This window comes from Perognathus longimembris, chromosome 6 (genome assembly GCF_023159225.1).
Source record: "Perognathus longimembris pacificus isolate PPM17 chromosome 6, ASM2315922v1, whole genome shotgun sequence".
NCBI lineage: Eukaryota > Metazoa > Chordata > Mammalia > Rodentia > Heteromyidae > Perognathus > Perognathus longimembris.
Window position 1 is genome coordinate 16,928,816 of NC_063166.1, and position 12,713 is coordinate 16,941,528.

General features: G+C 37.0%; 2 protein-coding genes across 2 annotated transcripts; both read right to left on the minus strand.

The window, feature by feature from the left end:
• Nucleotides 1-502: 502 nt before the first annotated feature.
• On the minus strand, nucleotides 503-1,405 carry LOC125353627 (putative vomeronasal receptor-like protein 4). The gene has a single exon (XM_048349299.1). The coding sequence runs from the start codon at nucleotides 1,403-1,405 to the stop codon at nucleotides 503-505; it is 903 nt and encodes a 300-aa protein (XP_048205256.1).
• Nucleotides 1,406-11,294: 9,889 nt separating this feature from the next.
• LOC125352877 (putative vomeronasal receptor-like protein 4) lies at nucleotides 11,295-12,164 on the minus strand. Its single transcript, XM_048348272.1, has one exon. It carries the CDS (start codon nucleotides 12,162-12,164, stop codon nucleotides 11,295-11,297), a length of 870 nt encoding a protein of 289 aa, XP_048204229.1.
• Between the last annotated feature and the right edge of the window lie 549 nt (nucleotides 12,165-12,713).

Below are 12,713 nucleotides of genomic sequence, written 5' to 3' on the forward strand. Positions count from 1 at the left end.
ATTTTCCCTTAGGAAAGCAGCAAACTGAGAGCTAAATAATAAGGATAGTGAAAATCGGAGGCTGGTAAGAATCTTTCTTGATAAATTCTTGGAACAAATGAATCTGTTTTAGATTGCTTTGGATGACATTTCTTATGACTGAAAATAAACCTATTCAAATAAGGCTAAAGGACTGGGAATATGGTTTAGTGGCAAGAGTGCTCGCCTCGTATACATGAAGCCCTAGGTTGAATTCCTCAGCACCACATATACAGAAAAAGCCAGAAGTGGCGTTGTGGCTCAAGTGGTAGAGTGCTATCCTTGAGCAAAAAGAAATCAGGGACAATGATCAGGCCCTGAGCTCAAGCCCCAGGACTGGCAAAAACAAAAACAAAACAAAACAAAAAACAAAATAAGGCTGAATGAATGTTCATGTTCTGATATATTAGAACATCAAGTCAAACCAATTCCTCATGTTTACTCTTTTAACTACAGAGGAATGGGTATGTAATTTCTACATTTCTCATTGAGAACACCAGTTCTTGGCAACACGAACATCTCTGAAGATCAGAACAAAGGGGCTAAGACTAGCATAAGCAAGAACAAGAAATACTTTAATATTTATTATGGTGGAGTCAAAGGTCATAATAGAACCTGTGTAGAAGGAAAAAATGAAATCTGCCCAATAAAAGACAAGGAAACAGGCCATGAGAACAAGGGTACTTAGAGTAGCTCTGATTTCTGGGCTGGAATTGTTTGCAAACTTGGAGCTATGAAGGTAGAGGACTCGCTTGTGATGGTTATATAGATGGAAAGCTATGTACCCACTGCTCCAGCCCATGAGACTTTGAGAAAATAAATCCCTCACAGCCATGAGGGAGAGGAAAAGCCACCTAACTATTTGCATAGATGGTAACATATAGCAATAGCCAACGTACATTACAAGTCCAGATCCAGTTGTACTATTGACGGCTGTAATATAGCGGAGTAAGTTGGAGCTTATCAGAGAATTAAAGACCCAAAAGAGGAGGAGATAGGGAAGAACTTGCCATGCAGTCTGTGGTTTGAGCTTTCTCCACAGGTTGCTTCTGGGACTGATGGTGATGGCCTGGACCATGCTGAGGAGACAGGTGGTGCAGATGGAAAGGCCTCGGGCCACTCTTTCCAGATAAACCACTGTTTTACAACCAACATCACCTAGAAAATTTCTGAAATAAAAAACGGTGGCTATTTCTCTTACCCCTGTGCTACAAATAATGATTCCGTTAGAAAGAGTCAAGTGGATGAGGATAAGGTCTATGGGTTTTCTCTCAGGACCTGTGACAAAAGCATACACATGTCTCACAAATACAAGGATGTTCCCCACAATTCCAGGTCCAGTAAGAGAAAGGAAGATTATCCTCTGAATGATGTTACTCCAAATCATCTCTGGACTTCATACTCGGCACTAGGGAATACATTTTGAGAAATACAAATGAGTGGGAGGACATATTTCAGGTATCTGGATTTTCTCTGTGTTTTGTGAAAAGGACAGCCTCTGCAATATATGAATGTAAACACTTCTTTCCTAACAGCATATGATATCATAGTTTGTTTTTTTCTTCCTCTCATATGGGAGTAACGATTAATACAATTTGGGCATAAATTTCATATGAGTGCCATAATGTCTTTCCTACATATCTTTATACCCTTGATATATAAAATTTATACAATGAATGATTGACTATATAGACAAGAGCTAAATGAATAGCAGCCCCATTCACTGAATCCTTAATCAACTTTCCTGAAAATCTGCTTAGCTGCCTCCTTCCTTGTAAAGTGAATGCCTAATAAAGTATCTGAATGTTATGGGTGTTATTGAGGCTCCACCCAGGTTAGTCTTACCATGCTATTCATATTACAGTCCTTTGTGAGCTTAGTAGTTCTTTGAGGAATATCCTCAAAGAATTCCTCATATTCTTTGATATTCCTCAAAGAATTACTAAGCTCACAAAGGACTGTAATTTCTCTAGGAAATTATGTTTAAGTAAGTGAAGTCGCTCCCCTGGAGAAGTCGTGACCCTATTCCCTCAGCCCTACGGATAGACCTAGTAAAACAGTTTAGGAGAGCGGTACAGTTCAGCCTCTTTAACAGTAGGACTGAGACTGGTTAAATGTGAATTCCCAAACCTCTACATGGGGAGGATCACATTAAAGCTGATATTTCTCCTTCCATACATTGCTCTTATTCGTCATTGCTCCCGGGAGCACTCTTCTAATAAAATACCAGAAAAACATTCAGACACCGAGGTTCTTTTCCTATGGACTTCAACCAAAGATACACCTTAACTGATTCTGTGTTTTAAACAGTGTCAAATTGAGTGGTTTTTCTGAATTAGGAAGTACCTACTTTGTAGGTCAAATTTCTCCTAATCACTCACACTGTGATTTATCTAAAACTTTATGAATCAAGTCCCTTTTTTGTTTCTTCTCTTTTTATATTATAATCAAAATGACATTTTAAAATAGATCATCTAAAATTTCACATGCCAAACTTAACAATATTTTTCCTCCACAGTTGGAAAATGTCTTCTTGTCATAGATATTTCTCAATTAATTTAAACTCTCTAAAACCAAATGTGACATTGACACTTAAAGTCCAAAAGTAAATCTTTAGGCCAACCATCACACTTCATAGATAACTGCCACACAAATTTGGCTAAAATTTAGTCTCATTCACTTTTCCTAAGCTTACCAAACTGTTTTGCCTATGTGTAATCTTCCATCCTAGTATCTAAGTTATCTAACATAGGACCTGCTGTTCAATACTAAACATTATTTATGAATACATTTCATAGTATTAAGACTGTAAAGCTTCACATTATACAGAGTTGAGCTGATAAGCCAGTCTGGGAAGATATTGGAGTTGCTCTATGTTTTCCATGAATATTCATCTGAGTGACCTATAGAAAATGACCTTCTTTAGATGAAATACTCAGTAAGGATTTTAGTGTTCCCTCATAGATAAAGAGGAGAGTTCTTACTCTCCACATATCCAGAAATCCATGAATGACATAGCTTATCCTTAAAGGTACTTAGAAATCATGGTTACATTCCAATAACCATGTCTCTATACTGAGTTAGTACTGAACTTTTTTCAGATATACATTTCTTTGTTAAGATATCAATATATTTTGGAATAAGGATGCTGTTTTTCTTTTCCTGAATAGTGTTACGCATGGCCTGGGAAAGCTACCCACTTACTCCTCCTCTGAAGGCTGCTGGGAAGAGATGCTTGTGTTCTACAATTTAACAAGATTAAAACCGTTTTTCCAAGAATGTATGGATGAACCAAACACAGACTTTGTGAACCTAGGAGAGCCATCATTAAGCTTAGGGTTCAGTTGAAGATTTCCCACTAGCCACTCTTGATTTCATCCCAGCTCATATCAAATGACTTTAGAAACATAGGAGATGACTTCTCAGATCCAATGTTCTCATTTATACACCAGGCATGGTGCTAGCCCTACCCAGATGTACTGTGCTGATGCAATGAACTGAGGTGTATTGTGCTTGTACAGATGAGCAGCAGGTATCAGAGGATAATTTTCTTAGGATAATTGATAGTGTTATTATGGATCCTCATGCCTAATTCCCCCAAATTAGAGATTATGTTATATATTGGATCCAGGAAAGGGAAAATACAGACTAAATATTTTAATAAAGAGAGTAAGAGTATAATTTCCTTAAGCTGCTAAAGACAAAAATGTAATAAGACAAAAATGTAAATAAAAGTTTTACCTGATTGAGGGGAAAAAGCACAAATGTTATGGGGGGATTACATGGAGTAAGTGCTGCTTCATACCCATGCCCAATGTCTCCTATACACTCAGGCTTATTTGAAAAGAATATCTTCAAGAAGAGTGCATCAAACACATTTGTATACAAGGACTCCACCAGATACTAAATAAGAGGAGTGTCTGAATGGTGATATAGCATCAAATCCATTCCCTTTTCAATGCATTTACTATGGCATGTGTTACGTAGATAATAAAATTGCAAGTTTATGTCATTCCACATAGATACCTGCTGATCTTACTATTATTTTCTAAGTTCCTCGATCCAATTTTATGCAGACATACCTAAGAAAAATACAAGAGTTACCAAATACTTTCAATTAGTGACAAAAGATCATTTTTTGTTAATATTTATGATAGTTGTGTTACAAGACAAGGAACAATACAATGTATTAAACTTCCCTACTATAATTCTAAAACCACAAATATTTCTGTAGGAGCAGGTCTGAAAATGAGAAATGATGGGGAAAAACCAAATCCAGGAAGGTCCTCTAATAATGTTGATTAAAATTTATCAAATTGTTTTTGTCATCCCTGTTGTTGGAATAAGGTTTGTGAAAGATTAGTCTCAGAAACTTGAAATTCAATTATAAACATGTATGAAGCTGTAACAACGATGCCCTCCTCTGCATAACTGACAAAAGCCAGTTTTAAAAGGAATTTGGAATTCAATCCATTTTTTGTGAGTAGCATAGTAAAAAATAAGATTTCAACTTGTCTCTGGTTTCTGTGTTAGTTTAGGGCTGGAGGTTACTAGGATTATTGTTCAACAATAAATATGGGTATGTTTATGCTACTTGTTGTGATCTTATTTTACACAGAGAATAACAGAACAAAGAGTACTGTGAGAAACTTATGTGCTAAAAGGTGATTGAAACAAAAAATTTAATATCTTTCTCTCCCACTAACACTCCAACATTTAGCCAAAGTTTCACCTCTTTGAACTAGCATAAATGGTGTGGCAAACAAGGGGTCACAAATCCTTAAGCACTCAAGCTTAAGGAAAAGTAAACAAAGCATCAGAAGGGTCAGCATTCGTCTCCAACTGAGGTTTTCAAAGAAATACAAACCTCTTAAGGCAAAGAGCATGGAGTTCTAAGATAGTGCATGTGGAGAAGAAATGCCATGGCCTCAGCCATGAAAACCTGAAACATGGCATCACGTGGAGTCATAAGAGTGAGAAAAATCCATTTCATTTTCTGGCTTCCTGGTAGAAAACAGCCAAAGTTGTCACTTTTACTAATTTTAGGTGCCTTTGTGCTACTTTTTTGTTGGAATAGATAACGATCACAGTTATCAATGAACTGAGAATGCAAAAGAAGACCCACATGGCAAGAATGTGCTGTGTAAACTCCAGCTTGATTCTCCCCACTGTGAAGCTCTGGGATTCTTGGTGATAGTCTGGACCACCATTTGGAGAATGCTGATACCAACTGAAAGGCCCTGGGCCGCTCTGTCCAGGTAAACCATGCTCTGATAGCCTATAGCATCCAGTAAATTTATCAAACCAAAAGCTACTATTATCTTTAGTATTCCTTTTGGATGCAGCATTATCGCATTTGTAAAAGCCAGGTGGGTGAAACTAAATTGCATAGATTTCCTCACAATACTTCCCACCAAACTGAACATACTAAATACAAAAATTGAAAGGTTTTTCACAATACCAAGTCCAGTAATAAAGAAGATTTTTGCCTTGGCAATGTTCAAAGCCACTTTTGTCTTCATAGGTAGAAAAAAATTAGATTCAGCAAACACTGTTTTGAAGAAAGCATCAGTAGTGATGATATGTTTCAGCAAAAAACACTTCATGTTATAGATATTTTCTGGTGTGTAAGGGAAAATACTATATATATAATCTAGTTTATGTATTATCAAGTTTTTGTCTAGTAACTCTGATTTCTTTTTCTGCACTCTTTGTAGGTCATTGGTTGTGGTCTCAAAGGCCATTCTGAGAACTAGTATTCAATAGTCTAAATTTTCTACCCAGATTTTCCTTTGAGCTCCAGAGTAACTAAGGACTTAATTTGCTTAAATCTGCATATTTCATATCTGTGTTCAATCTCAGCATGCTTAAGGTAAATGCCCAAAATTTCTGGACAGGATATTTTCCTCCTTTTTCTTATTTTGTTCTATCATGTTTGCAACATCTACTTCCCATTGCCTAGGGTTCATGCTTAACCTGTCTGCTTTCCAAACACCCCTCACAGACACACATGTAGAACTCTGGTACTTCAACTTCTTTAGTATTTCTTAATTTTAGCCACAGTTCAACTTCAATACCTGTCTCTCAGAGTTGCTGTGTTTTTTTCCTTCAACTTTCCTTTCTCTCCTTTTCATGAGTATAATTTCCATGTTTTGTTTTTGCTTCCACATTTTATACCTCTTTTTCCCCAATCTTAATATTTCCTGAGGTAAACTTGAACCCCAAACTGATTCTGTGATTTAATTACTTACATATATTCTATAGTCTTTAAGCCTGAATAGCAGGCTAAATGTCACAGCCTTTCCACTTAGAATTCAGTAGTTAAAACTGAGTTAGCCAAAGACAAGCACAAAGTATCCATCTAAAAAAAAAATTTAGATAATTGATTGGCTACAGCTACGGAGACTACCCAACAGAAACATTTGAAATGCCGCCTAGGAGGTTTTTAGAAAAAGTTAGATTTTGCATGGAGTTAACTCAGGGACCTGTAACAGACTGATGAATTCTTTTGAGACATGTTTATGTTTATCAAGGCTGATAGAAGGGAGTATGTGTTCATAAAACGTGGGAATCTGTAGTAATAGCATCTAATAGCATAAATGATCTGAAGATAGATCGCTCATAATGTGGGCCATGATGGCATATTGTAGGTGCTGCATAATCTTGTGAGAAACACTTCAGAATGAACAGCCAGTTAAATTTTCAGCCTGAAAGTGATCTGATAGAAAATGGGGCTTCTTTGATCTTTATCACCTCAAGCTAATTTTCAGACTTGAATACTGGATAAAATCCAAGAGTTCCAAATTTATATCTGACCTACAAACCTAAATCCAAGTATGGAGGGTTTCAAAGAATAAAAGAGCCCCGGAAGTAAAGTCCACTCATGGTGTGTGCATTTATTCTGTATAATAAGAATGCAATTCCATGAACATTCCACCCTACTCCTGCTCGCATATAAATAGATTTATTATATTTCTCTCTTCCAAAGAAGGCACTTGGACATATAAACTGTAAGATCATAGACTTATAACTGGGTTTTGTATTAGGTGACTTTAGGATTAGCAGCTACTCTTTATTAGCCTCTACTTCGTCCCCTAAATTTGAGTGACTAAAGAATTCCTGACAAGACACATTACACTCATAAACTGGCATTTTGAATCAAAACCCCTTTGTACAACCACTTAAAGATAATTTTAAAAATTGAAACAATTCCTAGATGCATTAAAGAAAGTAGAACACAATCCCAAATGTTTATCACATAGGGAATTATACCAGATCTTCAATAAGAACAAAAACATTACTTAATATAGCTGGAATTGTGTGTGGCTAATATACTTCAATATCAGGAGCTCTTAAAAATGATGGCAGTTGCTGGACATAGTGCTATATGACTACATTGCCAGCTCACAGGAGGCTGAGACAGGATGTTTGAGAATTGGGAGCCAGGCTGAGCTAGACAGTGAGTCCCTCTGTCAACCAAAGAAAAATATGAGTGTCCTTTAGAGGTCTGGAACTCACAATGGACTTAATGGACTTATATCTTTCTATACATTCTGAATATTTTCCATTGATCTCTTCACGAATCTACAATTGCAAAATCTTTTAACTAAATAACAGAAATGTGCCAAGTATTAGATAAACAAATTTTGTGGATTCTAATAAAGCTGACATTCACAATGCTAGCATGTAAAATTGGATGCTAAGAAAAACAGTTTTCCTAATAATTTACAAAGCCCTTCACATTAGGGAAAACACAAAGTGAGAATCATATGGAAACCCCACTGGAGCACTTTCTTCAAGAGCCTATATCTCAGATCAGAGGTGTTCAAGCATTTCTGTAGGAATATCTACTGGAAGAGTCCCTCTACTTTCTTGCTTATAGTCAATACCTTAGATATTAGAAAAGCATAGTAATATCTAATACTCATAGGCCCTCTTCTTGATTCTCTGGGCTAGTCAAAGACAGATTAGGGTTTATACTCCCTGGGCATCTCAGAAAACAAAAAACAAAAATAACCACATTACTTACCTGAGCTGTTGTATAGAAAAGCTCTGGATTAATCCTTCGGTTAAGATGAGGCTTTTCATGCTTTATTTGTACTGCAAATTTTATAGAACACTTGATGCCCCCCCCCCCAAAAAAACACTAAGACTTCAATTTTCATAGCTATCACTCTACCAGGAAGAAGAAAACTCCAAAGAATCTCAGTCCCTAAAGTACAACTTGTCTTCCACCCTTCCCAATTACCATGTTTGTTTGTCTCAGAAAATAGAACAGGCTTAATTAGGGATTAATTATTTTAATGGGAGGATGTTATGTAAAAAAAACAACAAACCAAGTTTCTTAACTTCACCTGCCCAAAGTTCTAAACTGAAAACCAACAAGAGACCTAGCATATTTTTATCACAAGTTCTTATTTAAACACAAAAATGTAATAATGATTGTCAGACATAATTTGAAATAATTTGTAGTACTAACATGTCCACACTCTTCAAGGAGTTATACAGATTAAACACTAACACATCCATACTATTCAAGGAATTATACAACACCTCTCAAATGTCTAACCATGCTTTCCACATGAGCAATTACCAAATGGAAATGGAAGCACAAAAGACCCAACCAATTTTGGGAATTAAACTCTTGAGTTATCATAAAACTTTACTTCAAAATGTAGTACAAAGCTACAATAATCAAAATATAAAACTGCTATATAGACTAATAGATCAAAATAAGCCCAGAATTAGCCTCAAACATACAGCCAATTAATTTTATAGGACACCAAGAATACACAGTGAGGAAAAGGTAAGTCTCTTCAGTAAATGATGTTTCAAAATCGACTGTTCATACAAACTGAAATTAGATCTTTATTGCAAAGCACACACTGAAATTGCTATAAATACAGAAGTGTAAGACCTGGAACTCTAAAACTCCTAGAAAAAAAACTCCTAGAAAAAAAATGAGAAAAGCTCATTGAAATTGTCCTGGGCAATAAAAATTTTGAAAACAACAGTATGCACTGAATCAATAAAACAATAGATATACAGGTTTATATGTAAATAAAAAGTTTCTGTACAACAAAGAAGCCAATCTATTCTTGAAACAATATGGAAGAAAACATTTATTCATAAGATACCATGTAGGCACACACATAAACACACAATACCATTGCTGCCACCACCAAAATAATACTCTAGTTTAATTTAACCTAGAAATATCCAAATTTTCAGAGACGCAATTCATGCCCCTTTGCTGTTGTTTTCCCATAGAAAATTTCAATTCAAAACAAAGCGATTACTAGGCTCCACTTTATTCAGTACTTGCTAAATAACATTTTCATAGAAAATAGAGCACCACTCCCTTCAATACCTTGTCCTTATTTTTCTAGGATATTAACTAGGTGGGGTTGTGAGCAAGCTGGCAGCAATGGCTTCAGTAATCCCCACTTGAAGGGGCTTGGAGTTTCTCCTAGGAGGACTCCCAATAGGCTCTCTACTAGCAAGAGTCTTACTGTGGCACCGAAAAAAAAAATCACCAGGAAAACCTTACATACAGGACAAAAGGCACAGAATTAAAAACATGCAGTGATAAAGAGAAGAGAGAAAAGCAAAATAATTTTGGAGAAGGCAAGGGGGAGCAAAGAAATGGAGGGACAAAGGGTGAACAAATGTAGCAGTGATAATCACTAGACATTGCATTGAAAATGAAATATACAACTGTGAGGGAAAGAGGTTGGGAAGGAAAAGATGTGAGAGACAATGGGAAAACAAGTGACACTGTCCAATAATGTACTTATTATCTGACTTATCTAACTAATCTCTCTGTATATCAACTTCACAATATACACAAACACACAAACAGGAAAAGAGGAAAGGAAACTACTTCTGATCTCACAGCAAAAGGATTGTCTTCTACTCGCATGGTCACCACTGGGAATCGTCTCCAAGTTTCCTGAGTCAGTAGGAATTCCAGGGGAGACCACATGCTTTCTGGTCCTTTGGGGAGTGTCCACCACAGTTTCAGGAAGCAGAGCACTGTCATTACCTTCAGTTCCAGTAGTACCAGTGGTACCGAGGCCTCATTAGATATGTCAAGGGACATGTAGCCATAGATTTGGAGCATGCACTGGGAAATTCCTAGGCTCCTTGGATGCAAGCAAAAGCTTTGGATGTTCTTGTTAGGCCGTGCAAGGAGCCATCTCAGAAATGGAGGTCACTGGCTGGGGATATGGCGTAGTGGCAAGAGTGCTTGCCTCGTATACATGAGGCCCTGGGTTCAATTCCCCAGCACCACATATGTAGAAAACGGCAAGAAGTGGCACTGTGGCTCAAGTGGCAGAGTGCTAGCAGCCTTGAGCAAAAAGAAGCCAGGGACAGTGCTCAGGCATGAGTCCAAGCCCCAGGACTAGCCAAACAAACAAACAGAAATGGAGGTCAGAAAAGAAGTTGCTTGCAGTACTTACACAACAGTATATGTCACAGGGTGTGAGTTTGAGCCTTGCCTGGAGCATCTTTTAAATTCAAAACAATATCCTCATCTTCCCCTCTGCTTTCTTATGCATTTGCCTACCATACTGAAGTCTTTAGGGTATTTTGAATTGACTCACAGTGTTTATATACCTTAAAAGTTCCTTAGATCTTTTGGCAACAATAACACCAAGAAATTGTGAACACCATCAACAGTGCTGCAATGAATTAGTGGCTCTCACCGACCATCCCTATTTTCTCCTGTAGCAATTCAGGGTATACCCTGACATCCTACATCACCATTTTGTACTCACGTTCATTGTTTCTTGGGTATGCCCTGGCACATACTTCGTGAGTACTGGGTAACTAAATTAAGGAGATGATTTAAAGTCTATTTAAAGGGAAACGCAAGGTGGAAAATAGTGGGATATTCCTGCATGATTAAAAGCTTTGGGGGAAAACAAAATTGTGATTTCTGGCAAGAGAGACATCTTCAGAATTTTGCCTGTATATTAACAAGGCAAAGTACCTTTATAGAAATAATATTATGGGAAACTAAAAACCTGGAAAGAATCTATATTTTCAACTTGCTGGAAACTCTGAACTAGTCTTTGACTTCCTACTACCACAGATCTTAAAAATGAAGCTATCAGTATTAATAGTAGCCTTGATTACTTTTAACATTTTGATAAAGTAAAACAATAGGACAAAGAAATTCTTAGTGTATATACTTTGGGTTTAGGGGCTACTGGGTATAGAAAGTAACTATCTGTGTCTCTTAGGGAAAATCTGAATGTTTAGCAACAGGACTACCTGACGATCAGGACTAAGGGGCTGAGACTGGCATAACCAAGTACTAGAACAATTCCAATATTTAGTATTTTCAAATCGTTTGTAATAGTAGAACCTATATAAAAAGACAAAATGAAGTCTGCCCAATAAAAGACAAGGAAAAATGTCATGAGACTGAGAGTACTTAGAGTAGCTCTGATTTCTGGACTGGAATTGTGTGTGAGCCTGGAGCTATGAAGGTAGAGGACTCTCTTGTGGTGTTTATACAGATGGAAAGCCATGTGCCCACTGCTCCAGCCCATGAGACTCTGAAAGATCACATCCCGAAGAGCCATGAGGGAGAGGAAAAGCCATCTAACCCCTTGTCTAGATGGTACCACATAACAATACACAGCATGCCTTCTAATTCCAGATCTGTTTGTGCTACTGGCTGCTTTGATATGATGGAGCAAGTTGAAACTCACCAGAGAATTAAAGATCCAAAAGAAGAGGAGATAGGGAAGAACTTGCCACGCAGTCTTTGGTTTGAATTTTCTGAAGAAGGTGGTCCTAGGACTGATAGTGATGGCCTGGACCATGCTGAGGAGACAGGTGGTACAGATGGAAAGGCCTCGAGCCACTCTTCCCAGATAAATCAAAAGTTTACAACCTGTATTGCCTATAAAGTTTCTGAAATTGAAAATGGTGGCTATGTCTCTGATACCTGTGCTACAGATAAGGATCGCATTAGAAACAGTCAAGTGGATGAGGATAAGGTCTATGGGTTTTCTCTCAGGACCTGTAACAAAAGCATACACATGTCTCACAAATACAAGGATGTTCCCCACAATGCCAGGTCCAGTAAGGAAAAGGAAGATTATCTTCTGAATGATGTTGCTCCAAATCATCTCTGGACTTGGTGGTCAGCACTAGAAAATACATTTTTGAGAAACACAAATGAGTGGAAGGGCATCTGTCAGGTGTCTCCATGTTCTCTGTGTTTATTGAGAACAGTTACTGAAATATTTGAATGTGCACACTTCTTTCCTAATGGACACAGGATATCATTGTTTGGTTTTTTTCTTCATCTTTCCTCGTTGTCTGTAATTATGGAAATGATATGAAAACAATTTGGACAAAATGCTATGTAAGCACCTCCATCTGCCTTTCTCAAACATCCTTGTTTGTATTCTTCATGTCTAAAATTTACATGATAATTGAATTTATAGGTAAGAGCTAAACAAAGAGCAACATCATTCACTAATTTCTAACCCATTTTTCTGAGAATCAGTTTAGGTGACTCTTTCTTTGTAAAGTGAATACTTAATAAATTACCTGACTCCAGTGGCTTTTGTTGGTGCTCTATCCAGCCTGGTTTTTCCATGTTACTCACATTCATTCCTCAAAAAGTATTAAGTGAGTAAGAAATTTGTAACTTCTCTAAAAATTATATCTAG

What these genes read in the sequence shown, in the direction of transcription:
- LOC125353627 (XM_048349299.1), bottom strand. Translation starts at nt 1,405, where the DNA reads ATGATTTGGAGTAACATCATTCAGAGGATAATCTTCCTTTCTCTTACT.
- LOC125352877 (XM_048348272.1), bottom strand. Translation starts at nt 12,164, where the DNA reads ATGATTTGGAGCAACATCATTCAGAAGATAATCTTCCTTTTCCTTACT.